The sequence below is a fragment of the Phaenicophaeus curvirostris genome, chromosome 21 (assembly GCF_032191515.1).
Source record: "Phaenicophaeus curvirostris isolate KB17595 chromosome 21, BPBGC_Pcur_1.0, whole genome shotgun sequence".
Lineage (NCBI taxonomy): Eukaryota > Metazoa > Chordata > Aves > Cuculiformes > Cuculidae > Phaenicophaeus > Phaenicophaeus curvirostris.
In genome coordinates, this window is record NC_091412.1 from 10,935,166 (window position 1) to 10,950,647 (window position 15,482).

The window sequence follows — 15,482 nt, forward strand, 5'->3', positions numbered from 1 at the left end:
CAATAGCTGCATTCAGGCTTCATGGAAGGGGAAAGCTTCACATTAACTAAAAGAAACAATTCCATTTGGCTATTCTGGAGGGAGGGATTTCCTTTTTAAACTGTTTTTCACAGTACCAAGCAGTCTGGGTTTGGGTGCGGTTTGTTCTAATGCAAAACTGCATAGATGAAGAGTTATCTATTAGAAGATAAAAGGACAGCATAGGACAAGTCAGTCAGCTTTGTTTGTTTGCCACAAAGCAGTCTGATATAGTAGATAAATCTGATATTTGGATTTCATGATAGGAAAAGGACACAGCAGCTCTAATTTTTATGCGTTTAGTTTTCTTTCTGGGCCCCTCTGCCCAGGAGAGGAGTCCCAGGTTAAATCCTGCCTGTCTCTGTGCAGGGCACCCTTACTGCGTGCTGCCTTCCCGAGGATGCTGATGGCTGAGGAGCCCTGCTCTGCTGCTTGCATCTCTCCTCAGTGCTCTTGTATGTTCTTTTTTTCCAGACTGCAAACCGTTTTGTGCTGATCTGGCCTTATATAGTCATTTCCTATTATTAGAAACATTTCCTTGGGATCTTGCTGAGGGAGTAGCAGAGGGAAATCCTGTTTCCTTCATCCAACATGCAGGCAAAGCCCCAGTGTTCTCTCTTTCCTTATCTAGTGTTGATAGAACAAGAAGTTTTTGTTATGACACGCTTACCATTCGTGATCCCTTTCTAACACCAAGCATCTTTTCAGAATGCAGGAAAAGAAACGTGAAGAAATAGGGGCTGTCAGGCACCAATGTGAGCTGTAAAGCTGTCTGCAGCCTGTGAGTTCTGCCTGCTCTTTCTCCATGTCTCTCTCTTGGATGTTGTTGTTCTAATGCTGTGGAAAACCAACTCTCTTTGTCACGTTGGCTTGTATGAAAAATAGTGTGATAGGATGTTCCACCTGAGGCTGCTGGGTATTGACAGAAAGGTAACAGCTGGGTTAAAAAAAAGAGGAAAAAGTTAGATTAGGGATGGAGACGTTTCTGTGTGCACAAGAACGTGTGTTTAAAGGAGGGCTTGGTCACAGAGAGCACGGAGATATGCACAGGCTCTGTACACTTAATTTTTCCTGTGAAAACATTTTTTCCCCTTAAAAGGAAGATGTAGGTCCTGCTGCTGGGAGTGACTGTTTGGAAAGTCAGTCGGGAGGAATGTGCATCAGCTGGGCTGAGTCAGGCTGTTTGTGTGGCGCTAGCGGCTCCGCACGCTGTTCCTGCACAGCCGCTGCAGGGGGGCTGCTTACAGGGATCCCATCAAAGCTAGGGCAAGGCAATCGCACCAAATTCACTGTTGATTTTAAACAACTCTGCTATTGAAGTGAGATCAACAATTGCTGTTGGAATCGGAACAGGCAGGGTGCGTTTGTAAAACCAGCTGAAGAGGCAACTGTCTTGCAGACCTGTGAAACAACCACAAGCCAGAGGTGAGGGGGGCAGGCGCGTAGAATCACAGAATCGTGAAGGTTGGAAAAGCTCCCTAAGCTCATCCTGTTCAACCATCAGCCCGACCCCATCATGCCCACTAAACCATGTCCTGAAGTGCCACCTCTACATGTTTTCTGAACCCCTCCAGGGACGGAGAGTCCAACACCGCCCTGGGCAGTCTCTGCCAGGGCTTCACCACTCTGTCAGTAAAGACATTTTTCCAAATATCCAATCTAACCCTTGAGGGCATTTCCTATCATCCTGTCCCTTGTTGCTTGAGGGGCACAGAGCGGGAGCAGGTGTGTGAGGGGAAGGAACGGGAGCGGGCGCAGACGTGGCACAAACTGACATCATTTTAAGGGCATCTGGTAGTTATAAAGTGGGACTTTGTTCTTCTCACGGCCACTGTCAAAGCCAGTCATCCGTTTCCATTTCATTGGTCTGCAGAGAGCAGCAACGAGGAAAATTTATCTTAATTTGTTAGATTAACCCAGTTTTGGTTTTCGCTCGCGTCATAGGCCCAGAATGATTGTGTGTGTGCGGGAGCCAGAACTAAATACGGATGCTGCGTGTGTGCTTTTGAATCCGCCTGTTTCCAAACACCTCTAGCATCAGAGGGACCGAACCAGTGAGTGGTGCTGACAGAGAAAGAGCAGGAGTCCAAGGAGAGGCGTGCAGTGCCAGCTTCATTTTTTGTAAGAGTCCATTTTTTGTAATATTCTCTTTTATTTGTGTAAGAACCTGCATGGGAAGAAGAGGTGTTCAGTGTTCTCACTGTTAAAGCTTTCTTGGAACAAACAAAACCAGTATTGAGAGTTTTAGATATTGCAAAGCATAAATTAGACTCCAAAATAATAATTTAAATAGCCTTTGTCTTCTGGTTTTTGAACCCTTTTGGCCACACCTCTCATCTCTCTAAGCTTTTCTCTGTAATCGTGCGAGGACGTTCACATGGAATCTGAGAATTCGGAGAACCTGTGATGTCATGAAGTTTGCAGTTAAATTAAGGAACTTTATCATCTTGAGACACCTTTTGAGTGAGTATAATGGGCTTCTGGTTTAACTTTTGTGGGTGTGTAGTCTCATAACTGGCCAAGGAATGTTGTGGCTCTGGGGACCAGTGTCCCATGTCCAGGCTTCTGTCACTCACCACTTGCCTGGGGGATGGCTGCTCCTCTGAGGAACGAGGGAATGGAAAGAGGAGATGCATGAAAACAAAGAAAAAGAGGGTAGAAAACAGACGATTCTTTTTGAGCTTACAGTATGAGGGAGAGAGGTTCTGCCTCCTTATCAAGCCTGTTGTGTTGGTTCATAGCAGGGCATTGATTTGATACATCCGACTGCGATTATGCTGCAGTTAAATGTTCATCCTCTGCTTTTTTCCTAAGCAATGGGCCAAACGTCCTTCAGAGCCTCCAGTTTCTGCTATAGGGGCGTCTTAGGAATGTGAGGCATTTTCACCAGTTTTAGATCGTTATACTCTGGACAGCAGGACACGTGGTAGGTTAAAGAAATGTCTATTTTTTAAGAGGTTCCTCTGACCTGCCAGAGGAAGGGCTCTCAAATTCCTGGCCTGTTGAGGGTGGTTTGTTTCCCATGGTATCTTTGCCAAGTAGTTTCTAATTATGGAATGTGTGTTATTCTGTAGTTCTTTTGCAAGGTAGGTATAATTAATATTATAAAAAAATCCAGAAAAACATATGCATTTCTAGATAAACTCGATATTTTTTGCTTTTGGAATAACATAGATGTGATCCACATTGATTTTTTGAATAGCATAAGCCCCAGCCAGCATCTCTTGCCTCCAGAGTTGTGTTGCGCAGTGGAATCTGCACAGGAAAGAGGAAGACTGGTTTGCTCATGCTGGTTTCATGGGGCCAAGCTCTATTTTTTTCAGCAGAGCCACTGCTTGTAGGAGCAGCTTAGCAAGTCCTGCACTGCTCTGGGAGCCTGTTGGAGCAGGGCTGGCAGGAAAGGTTTCCAGTCCCCTTGCTTTGAATGCGGAATTGTATGCAGGGAATCAGCTGCTTATCAGCAACAAGCAGAGCAATCCCGGTGCTCTAATCCAGGGTTTATGTGAGTCACCTCTGGCTGGTGAGGCCTGGAAAACTTGATTCATACCTCTGCCTGTATTCGCCTGCAGTGGTAACACAGACCGAGCCAGCTACCCTCAGCAGAAATCACAGACAAGGGCTGGGCTACCGCTGGAAAGGAAGAGCCTGGTTTTATCACTTTCCTAGTCTGGGATCAAGATAATTTAAATCAAGATTATGTTGGTTATATCTGCTTCCCAGTTTTTTTTCTCTCTTCTCCTTCCCGGTTTAGCCTAACCCATGTGCAGAAGGTTTTCCTTGCTGACAGGAGCTAGGCAGTGGTTTGACTACAGAAAAGAAAAAAAAACCTTCTGAGCAAAGGTCTTCCCAGTGAAAAAATAAATAAAAAGGTTCTCCTGCATAAAAAGCCAAAAGAAAAGTGTAAAAAAATATTCTTCTGAATACCGGGCTCTTGTATATTCTTCTCTTACGTGGCATTTTCAGTGGTGAGATGTGTTCTGAGAAGTGTTCAGGGCTGTAAACTAGGAGGGAAGGGTACAGTTGTTAATGTGAAGATAACTCTGTGCTAATACGTAACTCAAAATGGTAACATGATTTTATTGACTGGCTACACCTAGACTGGTTTGAGAAATTATGATGGAGAGCTGATGTTCTCCTGAAGAATTAAAGCTACCAGGCTCCAGCTGTAATTATACTTGGAAAACTCCTGGCTCAGGGCTTGCTGCTGTGATTCAGTGACGGCTGATGTGGCTCGGTTTGGGAAGTGCAGCTTAGATTTCCTTTGATCTTACCTGCACTCCTGTGCTGAGCAGGGCTTTGGAGTGCTGTTTTCTTTCTTCCCATGCTCTGAAACAGACCCACGCTAAACCCACCTCTCAAACGTGGCCTGAGGCTGCCTCCGTTAATAATTCACTTCACTGCTCTACTGGCTGGTGATAAGGAGTGTATAAAAATAATGCCAAACAGTTGTGCAAGACTTGAAAGGTGCTACGGGTAACTTTTCCAGGTGGAATCTGATGAGGGCAGAAGAGCTGGTGGCACCACCGCTCCCTTCAGTAGCGTTATCGAGGCTTCGTCCCAGATCCTCCTAACGGTCGGTACGTCCTTCCCGTGGTGAGCGACATCCACCGCAGTGCAGGATCCCTGGGATCAGTGCCTTGGGTCAGAGCTAATTAGAGAGGAGCGCTGTGCTGAACCACTGACAACGTCTGCTACACCGCTTGGGTTTTAAATAGCCTTCTAACTGAGGAGTGGCCTCACACAGTGTTGTTTTACTCTCAAAAGCTTTAAAGTAAAACAAGCAGCTTTTTTATTTAAATAGTTTTACTTCAAAGCTTGACTTTACCCGTTCTAGAATAGAATTTTAAAAGTATGCATTTTGATAAAGAAAAGCCAAGAAACAGAGCTGGCTCCAGATAATGCCACGAAATATCAGCAGGTGAGCTTGGGAATGATTTTGTGGCTCCATGTGTTTGGTAGTTACAGAACTTGCCTGCTGGTGCTTCAAAACGTGAGTGCTGGCTGCTGCTAGGGACAACTTTAAATGGATTCCAGCAACTGAGGTGCTTGTAAATGTTGTTCTGGGCTGATGCGTAGATGAGGACTAACTCAGTAGAGCTGGATGCTGCTTGGGGTCCTGCACTCATATCTGATCTGAGACAAACACACCTAAAAAGGTTCATTTGCCCTTAGAGAACTGATTTATTTCTGCTTTCTTCTGTTATTCTGTGGTCATGAGAAAAGCTTTCCTTGCTTAAGAAAACTAATATCCTCCAAAAGATGATGACAAAAGAGCATCATTCAGCTTCGTAGAATCATGGAATGGTTTGGGTTAGGAGGGGCTTTAAAGCCCATCCAGTTCCAGCCACCGTGTCTTGTTTTGTGCTGTGTGTGAGGGCCGGGCCTTGGGTGCTGTGGGTAAAACCTCTGTCTGCTTTGTAGCTATTTGCCGTGCTCCTGGTTAGCTGTGGAGTCCCGTTTGCAGATCCCTTGGGGAGGGTTCCGTTAGGAGGGCGGCGTAGAGGAGAAAGGGCTGGCAATGTGCTTTGTGCAGATTGGGATTATCTGTGTTGGGAGACTTGCAAACAGAAACCCGTCATCTTCGTTAGCTGCCATGACTCGCATCAAATGACTGACTAATTTTATAGTCACTGATGGAGGATCTGGGGCTCTGCCTGGCTGGGCAGAACCTTTGTATGCTCATAGTGGGATCTTCTCGTGACCTGAAACACCTGAGGGGTGGTGCCCTGTGGCTGGGCCCTGCGCTGTCTGTAACAGATCTATAGCTTTATTTGCTGTATCTGTAATTCATTTTAGGATGGACATATAGCTTCGACCATTCACCAGCGAAATAATGAATAGAATCATAGAATAGTGATGGAGATCTCTGCTGCAACCCCGCTTCCCACCAGGGTCAATTTAGATCAGGTTGCTCAGGCAATGTCTGGTTCAGTCTTAATTATCTCCAGGGATGGATTTTCACAACTTCTTGGGGCCCCCTGTTATGGCATTTATTGTGAAAAAAATTTCCCAATATCTCATAGGAATTTCCCTCCTTCCAATTTGTGTCCATCGCCTCTCTCCTTTCACTTTCCACCTAATGCTAGCAGAGGCTGCATATACATTTTGACTTTTGTCCGAATGCCTTTATCTCTGGGTGCTGGTGGGTTTTCGCACTTGGTGTAGCTATATCCAATTTTTTTTTTGTGTGAGGCCAAGCCCTTATGGCCTGAGAGATGGGTGAATGTGCTACTTCTCTTTACAAGGTCTGGCAACAAGGACTGTGTCGTACAAGGCAGACTCTTACCAGGTAGCGCAGGTTATTTTGTGATAAGGACCTCGGGGACCTCCGTAAGAGCAGGTGTTTTGAGGGTGGATGTCTCAAGATGTTGCTGGAATAAAATATTGTTGAGCCAACGTGCTGAGGCCTTGCAAGGGCAAACAAGGCAGACTGTGTCCTACCCTGATGGTCCTTTGACTTGCCGAGAGCGACTACAAGCATAACTGTAAGCGCAGGAGGTTTTGCTGTGGTTGGGGCGAGCTGGGAGTGGGTTTGGAGAGCCCTCTCGATGCCGTTTCAGTGCATAACTTGCTGCACTGGAGCGTATCGCTTCCTGTCCTGTTTGCTGTGGTTTTGCGTGTTGGGCTCAGCCCCAGGTTTTCCAGCGCCTGTGATTACTTTTCTTTCCGTTTCTCCCTGTCGCTGGGCAGCGGGGACTCCGTGGGCAGAGGACAGCTGACTGCTCTTGGACTGCCTCTCGTGTTCCGTGCACGTCGGACTCTCCTCTTTGGAAGGGGAGGAGAGTTCCTCGCCCTCTCCAGGATGCTCCAGTAGGAGCCGGTGGGAGGGAGGGAGCTCTGACTGCACCGAAAATGTCATAAAAAAAAAATAGACAACTGACAGAGGAGAGAACTTGTCCTCAGATTCCTGCGTTTTGCAGCAGCGTAAGCAAAGTCTCTGCAAGTGCCGTGGGAGCTGGCAGGAGGCAGCAATGAAGTTCCGAGGCGCGGTAAGGTTTATTTAACTGCTTTGGTGGGTTTGCAGCTTTCAGATGTGTACGTGGTCTGAGGAGAAGGGAGATGAGTTTTCAAGGTTTCAGCAGGAAAGTGAAATGCTCCAGTCTGCCTTGCGGAAGACCCCTTTGTTGGAAAGTTATGGGAAAGGGATTGGAGTAGGAAAAAAACCTGGGAGGTACATGTTTGGAGGAAGGAGTCAAGGTGGGAGTTGAGAAAGTGGGGAGAGAGGGGAAAAGCCGTGTGCTTGGGGAGAAGAAAGGGTGGAGCTTTTGCTTGGGTGGAAGGGACATGAGGATATGAACGTACAGCACTGGTGCTGGGCTTCTGTCCTTCCTAGGGACATGAGCTGCTTCCTCTGGGGCTGCCACCCTGGGGAACAGCAGGAAATACCTGCTTACAGACTTGTTCCCACTCGGTTCCTCCAGGGCATATCAACTCTAGAAAAACTGTGTCCATGTTTTAGTGGCAACCAGGAAGCCCGAGTCTGTGCACGGCATTGCGGGACAACCACCCGGAGCTTAGGAAAATGAGTGTGTGGCAAAAGAGTGAGAAGACTAGGATTGTTACCTGGAGAAAGAGATGAGTGAGAGGGGGGAAAAATTCTATATCCAATAGTGCCACAGAGAAAACACAGAAAACTCCCGTTTTCTGTGTTGTAATATAGGAAAGTGGGATGTTTGGTTAAAAGTTGACAAAGAAATGTGAAGGTTGTTTTCATATAGTGTGTAATTGGGCCGTGGAATTCACTAACACTGGAAGATGTTAAGGTCAAGAACGAGGGAACGTTATAAAAAAGACTATTTGTGGGCTTTGCCTGGGTAGGAATGTGCAAGGCTTTAATTGGTAAACTTACCCAATTTAGGAAGACAAGGGTTGAAAACACCATGTCCGTAGATTTAAGCATTCTGACTGTTGAAGAAGAGTTTGTGTGGGGCCAGAGAGATCCTACCTGGAGATCCTTGCATGTTTTTCTGAGTGTCGTAGTGTTGACCACTGGCTAAGAGAGGGTCTTGGTGATGAAAGGAAGGAGGATCTGCCAGGTTCCTCCCTGTGCCAGCATGTTTGAACGTGGAACAGATAGTGCTCGAGGGGCTTGTGCTTGGGTTTCTGTTGGCATGGAAGAGTGTAGGAGCCAGCAAACCTCTGCAGAACAGTGGGCATGGAGAAAGGGGGTGAGGTGTGATGCATGATAGTGTGGTAAGCAGCAATGTTCATAGAATCACAGAATGGTTTGGGCTGGAAAGGACCTCAAAGCCCATCCAGTCTGACCTGCTGCCGAGGACAGGGACACCTCCCACTGGATCAGGGGCTCCAAGCCCCATCCAACCTGGCCTTGAACCCCTCCAGGGATGGGGCAGCCACCACTGCTCTGGGCAACCTGGGCCAGGGCCTCCCCACCCTCATCATGAAAACATTTCTTCCCAAGATCTTGTCTTGATCTCCCATCTTTTAGTTTACAACCATTCCCCTCGTGTTGTCTAGGGTGGTGCTTGGATTCTCTCTGAGAGAACATGTGGGTGTGGAAGTGCCCTGCACATGCCCTGGGAATGCGCTGGAGCGCTTGTTCTGCTTGGAAAGTTTTACTGTCATGGAAAGACACGATGGCCTGAAATGGTTGTGTGGGATGTGTGGAATCCAGCGGAGAAGGTGGGACGGAGGGCAGAGTGCAGCCAGAGTAACAGTGCGAGACCCACAGTGTTGGTGGTGGGAGACAGCAGGATTTGTGGGTGTAGAAGGGAGGCAGCGGTGGTCACAGAGGAGCAGAGGATAAGGGCAGGGAGGCAGGGGCAGCAAGGGCTGGAGGTCCTGCTCCATCTGGTCTGGAAGTCCATGGCAAAACTCACTTGGAAGGGCTGTGATGTGGGTTTTTGCTCTTTATGCCACCTCTCTGCCTTCTGACGCTGCTGTGAGACCCATGGGTCTGCGACCTGGGCTCACAGGTGATCAGGAACATCCTTTAACCAGCGACTGCTCGTGTCAGCCACTCAGAGCAAAAATGTCAGCTCCCTAAATAGAGCTCTTCAGTGTGTTTACTTTTCCAGCCTTGGTGATCTTTCTGGTTGGCCTCGTTCATTTTTCTTACTGCTGTTTTATATTTAGCTCCTTGATTGAAATATCAGCATCCCCTCCGAGGGTAAATGTTTTTCCTCTCCTTCAAATCAGTTTTTATAACTACATTTTTCTCTTCACTAATAACCGCTTCTCTTTTTTCCTAACTCTTCCCCCCCCCAAAAATGTAAAGTCTAGAAAATATAATTATGCTATGAATGTTGAACAAATTATGTTCCCTGCCTGCCATGCAAATCTCCATGGCTTTCTCTCATTTCTGGTCCATAATTTGCATTGCTAATTTACATTTGAGCTCCTGACATGGATTCTTACAATTCTAAATGTTGCAAGTGTCAAATGTCATTGATTACTATATTAAGAGTCGTAATTAATTGCGACAACATCCACACTCTGCACTGTTGTTGTTCAGAAGGTTAAATCTTTGCTTTCGTAGTTCAAACTCCCTACGACCTACGTACATTTCATAGATACTTAAAATAATGCACACAGGGCGATACATCACTACCAGTTCCCATTCTGCTTTGCATTTTAGTGTGGGAAATTAAATGATTCTGTAGCTTGGAAAGTGAAGGAGGCAGAACTTCAGCTCCTAGGCGGTTTGCTAGTGGAAATGTGACAAATATTCATGAGAGCAGAATGAACTTGCTTCCCCTCTTTGTGATTATTTTATGTTTGAATGTATTCGAGTTTGTTCGTACTTAAAACATGGAAGACTTTAAAATAAATAGTTTACAAGAATTGGTCAAGGAAGCAGCATTTCTCTCTCTTTAATGTATTTTTTCATAGTGTATTCTGTAGGTAAATCCTTCCTATTCTATAGTTAAATTCTTCCAACCTGTGGTTTAGATCAAGAAGGAAGGGTCATAGAGGGAGAACCAGGTTCTGAGCATGGCCAAGTGCTCCCTGACTCTAGACATTCCTTTGCTGGCCATGTAGTGCTCTAAAAGGAGCAAAAATAAACCTGATTCTGCTATAAATGGTCCTTCAGTGACAGCTGCTGACAAGGTAACTCTTTTTGCAAGTTAAAATTGTTCCCTTCAACTCTACCAGTCTGTGTTGTCAGAGTCATTGTCTGGTTTTGATCCCATTTGATTCGATAGTTCTGATTTTTCCAAGGTGGCTGCTCGGCGCGGTGACCCCCCTGTGGGAATCACTGTGCTCTTCACGGGGCGGCAGAATTCGAAGCACAATAAACCGTTGCATTTTGTTAGGACATATTTTCATTAAACAAGTCCAATACATGAGCTTTGGGTCGTATAAATTATTGTCTGAGCTCAGATGGATAAATCCCTGTGCTGGTTGCAGGGGGGCTTACATGAGACGTGGAGCTGGTGCTCAGGGAACCCTCTTGTTGACTGGCAGGGCTTGCTGTGTCCAAAACCTGCAGTAATTTTCAGCGTGGCAGAAGGAGGAGGGTCTGAAAATTCTGAGCGCTTCAGTCTGTCAGGGGCTTACTGGCAGCTGGCGAGCACTTGACTGAGATCCCTTGAGTCGGGTCCACCTTGGGTGTTTTCTTTACTGCTCTCTCTGTGTAAAAGGAGAGAGGAGCTATCCCATTCCGCACCTCACGAACTGAGGCCCTGGATAAAATAGCTGATTTCTGTCTGCTCTGCTGTCTAGCCCAGGCCATGTCCAAACCTTTTCCCAGACTGCAGAGTGGAGTGGAAATCAGAGGAGTTTTTCCCTTCCTGCAGCTTTGGCGTGACAGTGAAGAATGTCATAGTGTCCAGGAGACAAATGGGTTCGAGTTGCCACCTTCCCCCAACAATTGCATTCTTGATTCAGACTTCTTATTGTCTTCCAGTATCTAATCTGAATTTCCCTTCCCACTCATGTTTGCTTCTTGCCTGTTCTTCCGTTCCCGGCTTTGTAAGTATTTCTGGAACCTGCAGATCAATCATCTTTTGCTCGATACCAAGATAAAGGTGCCTGCCCCTCACTCAGCACCCGCTTCCTGCGGCCGCTCCGGTGCAAATCTCCTGCTCTGCTGAGCTGATTTGTGAAAAAGCATCATCAGAGGAAAGCTCTAGGTGTACAAATCTTATATTGTGACTTTTCTTTCTGAATTGGATTATTATAAAGCTTCCCCGCTCTGTGTGATACCAGTCACTTTGAAAGCTCCAGATGCTTTCACGAGCATCACTCGTGGGTGCTCCAGGAAGGAGCATGAGTTGCCAGTGCTGCCTGTTCTCTCGATGTTCCGCAGCACTGATGTGTCCGGCGTTGCTGTGCCAACGCTGACCCTCAGTTGCCTCTCTGGGACAGTCAAGACTGGAAAATTCTGGGGTAAAAGGCTCCTTCCTACCCATGTTGGGCTCCTGGGTGTTGCATGCGCTCCAGCTGATGGACCAAGCAGTGGTGGGCATTTCTTGCTGTGTTCACATCATCCCTGAACTCCTATGCTCATGGCAGAGTTGCCCTCCATCTTCGCCCACAAAGAACATTTCCCTGATGTATTTGGAGTGATTGGCTCCAATAGTTTGGATTTTGTTGTGCAGAGCAAAAGGTCCTGGTTTTCATTTTTGAGGTGCATTAGATTCCCAAGTCCTAAATCAGAGGAAACTCTTTATCGTGCTTTGGCATTTACCGTAGTTTAAAAGGAAAATATTTGTTTACGCCTTCACAATACCACATTGGAGATTTACTAGTTCAGTTTAAGAAACTCTTTAGTGTCGTCTTGAGTGCTTTTATACTCCCAGGAGCTGTTTATGAAGGGTATTTTCTGGTCTTGTTGACTCTTGTGTGAACACAAAGAAGGACTGGAACCTCAGCCAACACAAACCTGGCTCTGTGGGCTGCGCTCAGCAGCACCAATTCACGCCAGCTGAAAGTCTGTCCCAAAATGCAATCACACGGAAGAAAAAGCCGTGTGGAAGTGGTACCGCTGTGGTAATCGCGCTGGCGTGGTCCCCACCATTCAGGAGTGACGGCTTTTCCTTCCCTGGCCGTGAGCCACTGTTGTGCTGGCGTCTCTGGAGAAGAGATTAAAAGCAAAGAGTGGGTTAAAATAGTGTGGGAATGAGTCCCTTGGAACCAAACCGCAGGGTGGGTTTGAGAAAGGCAGTGGCAAAAGTCAGCTTGTGCTCTCTGGAGCAGGAGTGACCATCAGGAGAGTGATCCTAGGAAGGGATAAAAGGCCGATTGGAGAGCAGATACAGGCACTCCTAAGCCCCCAGGCACCGAGATTGGAGGGAGATTGCTCGGATTTGTGCAATTCCCCGTTTGCAGCCTGTGCTGGGTGTGGCATTAGCCTTGCGTATCCTGCAAAGGCCAAGATCCTTCGCCCAGTCCTCCTCTTGATCCCTGAAGGCCAGGTGAGCTAACCTACCTGCCTGTTGCTGTCCCAAGCCCTGCGTCTGATGCTCACCTTGATCCACGGGCAGGTGATGGAGCCCACAGGAAAACACCCGCTGCATTTTTCCCGGCATAGCGAGTTGTGTTGGTTCAGCTCAGAGGGGTAATTGCTTGTATTAACACGTGCCAAGGAACCAAAGTCCAGAGGAGGGGATGTGCTCCGGTTTGGTGGCGATGGTTTGGCTGCACCTCGCTTCCCGTCCAGGAGGGAGGTTTGCAAGCCCTAAAACAGCAGGAACTGCCCCTCTCTGCTGTGGTTCCACCAGCGCATCTGCTGGCCATTGGGAGTGATGATGTGGCGAACCAGTGTGGGAAAACGACTCGGATTAAAAATAATAACCCCTCTGAGTTAGCTTTAATCCATGTTGGATTTCCAGCCTGGCCTATTGTGCAAGCGCAGAGCGGGCACGAGCCAAAGGGCGCAGCTGCACGGAGGACAGGAGGAATGGGACAGCCCTTCCACTCTCGCTGTCGGAGCTGCTCGGCTGCTACTCTGCTCTGGGAGTAGCTTCCAGGAAAACTGAGCTCCTCACGGAAGGGTCTAACCAGACCCTCACATCCTCTCTTCTCCTAATCATCTGGAATATGTACTCCCTGCCACGGGGCTGTCAGAGTGGTCCAGGCTGACCTCTTGCCCAGCGTGGAGCAGGGGATGTTGTGGATGAGCTGTACGTCAGCCAGAGGCATTTTGGCAGAGACAAATCCATTCCCTGCAACGATGCTAAGGGAACCAGTCCTGTCCCTAGGGAAGCTGCTTTAATGGTTCGTTAGCTTCACTGTAACATATTCAACCCCCTAGAATGAGTTTTCTACCCTTAATTTACAGCCACTAGATTTGATGCCTGCCTCCGAACGTGAAATAACTAACTAATTAGTCATTTTAATTTATTTAGTGCCCCGTCACACTCATCGTTCTGTAGGAACATATGGTCATCATTGGGATTATATTGTCTAAGTAGTGTCTTCTTTCCCCTTTCTTGCTTCTGCCTGACTGTTCTGTTTTCATGTTGCAAAAAGGATTTATTTTCACCTCTTTTTACATTGCATTTCTTGAAGTTATTGGCAGTCAAGTGGTTAACGTTGACATTTGAAGTTGGTGGTAGACTTGGACGTAAGCAATAAAGCAAATGAAGGAGAAGTGCATGTTACTCAGCTGTGGTTTGTGACTGACGTTTGTATTTGCATCGAACTGGGGCTTGGGAGGGAAAAAAGGCTGTGATTAAAGCTTGTATTGTGGAGAATCCGAGTGCGTCGTGTCATCTGGGTAACCTGGTCACGTTTAATTATTGCCAAAAAATTGCTTTGAGGTGTTTTACTGACTGAAAAGTTCAGGTTCTCGTTCTGCTCTCACGGGGAGAGGCTGGAGCTGAATGAGAGAAAAACAGCGTGGAGGAAACTGGAAGCTGCTTGGCCTTAAACGCCCGTCCCAGAGCAGCTCCGAGTCGTGAGTGGGATGGATCGCTTCATCCGGAGCTGGATGCCGACAGCTGGGATCGGTTTGTCCTGCGCTGGAGGGAGGGGCTGGGGACAGAGCTGCTGCCACCGCGGGTGACGTTCTCTGTGAAAGTCGGCGGGGCTGTATAAACGGGGATTAACTGTGCGAAGGGGGAAGTTTCTTCTTAGTCATTTTGGGGGCAGCTGTTTTAACGCTGTGTTCCTAAGCTTACCCGCTTAAAAACTAGTTACTTTCTTTTGGTTTTGCCTTTGTTCCCATCACGTTGTCCAACACCCGGATTGCGCTGCTCCGATAGAAGGATTCTGATTGCCAAGCAGAGTTTGCGTGTGATTTATCTCCTTTTCCTTTGCCGGTGTTGTCCTTTTATCTCCCCGCCTTTCTTCTGCAGCTCTTAGCCCTTTCCCCTGCACCCTGTCAAAGAGCACAGAAGGGGCCAACAAACTGCTTTGCTGAAAGTGTGGAGAGTTGGCTGGGAAAGTTTTGGGTGTTTTAAACCACCCAGATGATCGCTGATGAAAGTATCTGCAGAATCCCTCCCAAACTGGGTCTTTCAAAGCTTGGAAATCAGCCCTTCCGCCATGAGGCTGATTGAGGAAAGTAAAACTGGAAGTTAAAGTGATGTTCCTTTGCGGTGTTTGAGCTATCAGAGTGGATCTGGATTTGAGATTCCCTAGTAGCGAGCTGTAGGACTCATTTTTCTGTTTGAAAGCTGCTGGTTTTGTGCGATCGCTTATGCTCAGACACTGTTTAGGGGAGGAAGCCAGTTATTGCAGAAATCGGCACGACTACCTTTGTACACGATTGGTAAGTCTAAACAGCTGCAGATGGAGCGAAACTGCATCCATTTGGGCCCAGATGTGTACTTCAGATTTATACTTTGGGTCTTGCCTTTATTACTAGTTAACAAAACTTCAGCTCAACCTTCTTCTGACCAAGGTTGTGTTTGTTTTTTCTCCCCACACGCTATCAGCCCCCATGCTCTGAGCACTGTTGTGTCTTGAGAAGGAGCAGGAAAGGAGCTACCTGACAATGTGAGTCAGCACAAGTCATCTCCATCATTGTGCAGAGATTTGGGGCTGGACAACAGTGTCCCAGCAGGGCTCTGTCACTCCCAGTTTGTGATGCTAACACAGGAGAGAGTGCTGGGTATTACTGAGCCCGTACCAACAGCTCTGAAATGTGTTAATTAGTGCTTTAGGGAAATGGTGGGCGCTTGCTGGGAGGAGCTGGCAAAGTAAGGATTGAAGAGTATGATAAGGAGATGCAGACAGATGTGAGGCAAATGGTTTAATGCCTTCTATCTCCTGTCTCTGGTTTCCATAGTGTCTCTCCTTGTCTTTGCCTCATGCGCTGTCTGGCTGTCAGCTCTAATTGCCTTTAGTAGAAATTGTCCTTGCAAGTTCGGCTGAGTCACCGGGCGCACGGTTTCTCTCCCTGTTTCAGTGCGTGAGGTTGAGTGAAGTAAGAAGTCAGCAGACCTGTGTTTTCCGAAGACTGTTGTGTCTGAGCCACATCACACTGAAAATGTAACCTTTAAAAGAGTGTCAGGGAGAAGTTGCTCGGTGCATGGGATAGATGGTGGTGTCAC

The 15,482-nt window shown here is 47.3% G+C and overlaps 1 protein-coding gene across 3 annotated transcripts in view; it reads left to right on the forward strand.

Annotated features, from left to right (window-relative positions):
• MYO1C (myosin IC) overlaps positions 1-15,482 on the forward strand; it is a 49,867-nt gene that overhangs the window by 16,233 nt on the left and 18,152 nt on the right. Inside the window, exon 1 of one of the 3 annotated variants that reach the window (XM_069874099.1) lies at positions 6,860-7,007. The exons of the other annotated variants lie outside the window; for them this stretch is intronic. Coding sequence (XP_069730200.1) covers positions 6,990-7,007 — 18 coding nt within the window. The 5' untranslated portion in view covers positions 6,860-6,989. Of the gene's footprint in view, positions 1-6,859; positions 7,008-15,482 lie in introns of those variants that run through there. 3 annotated transcript variants of the gene reach the window in all.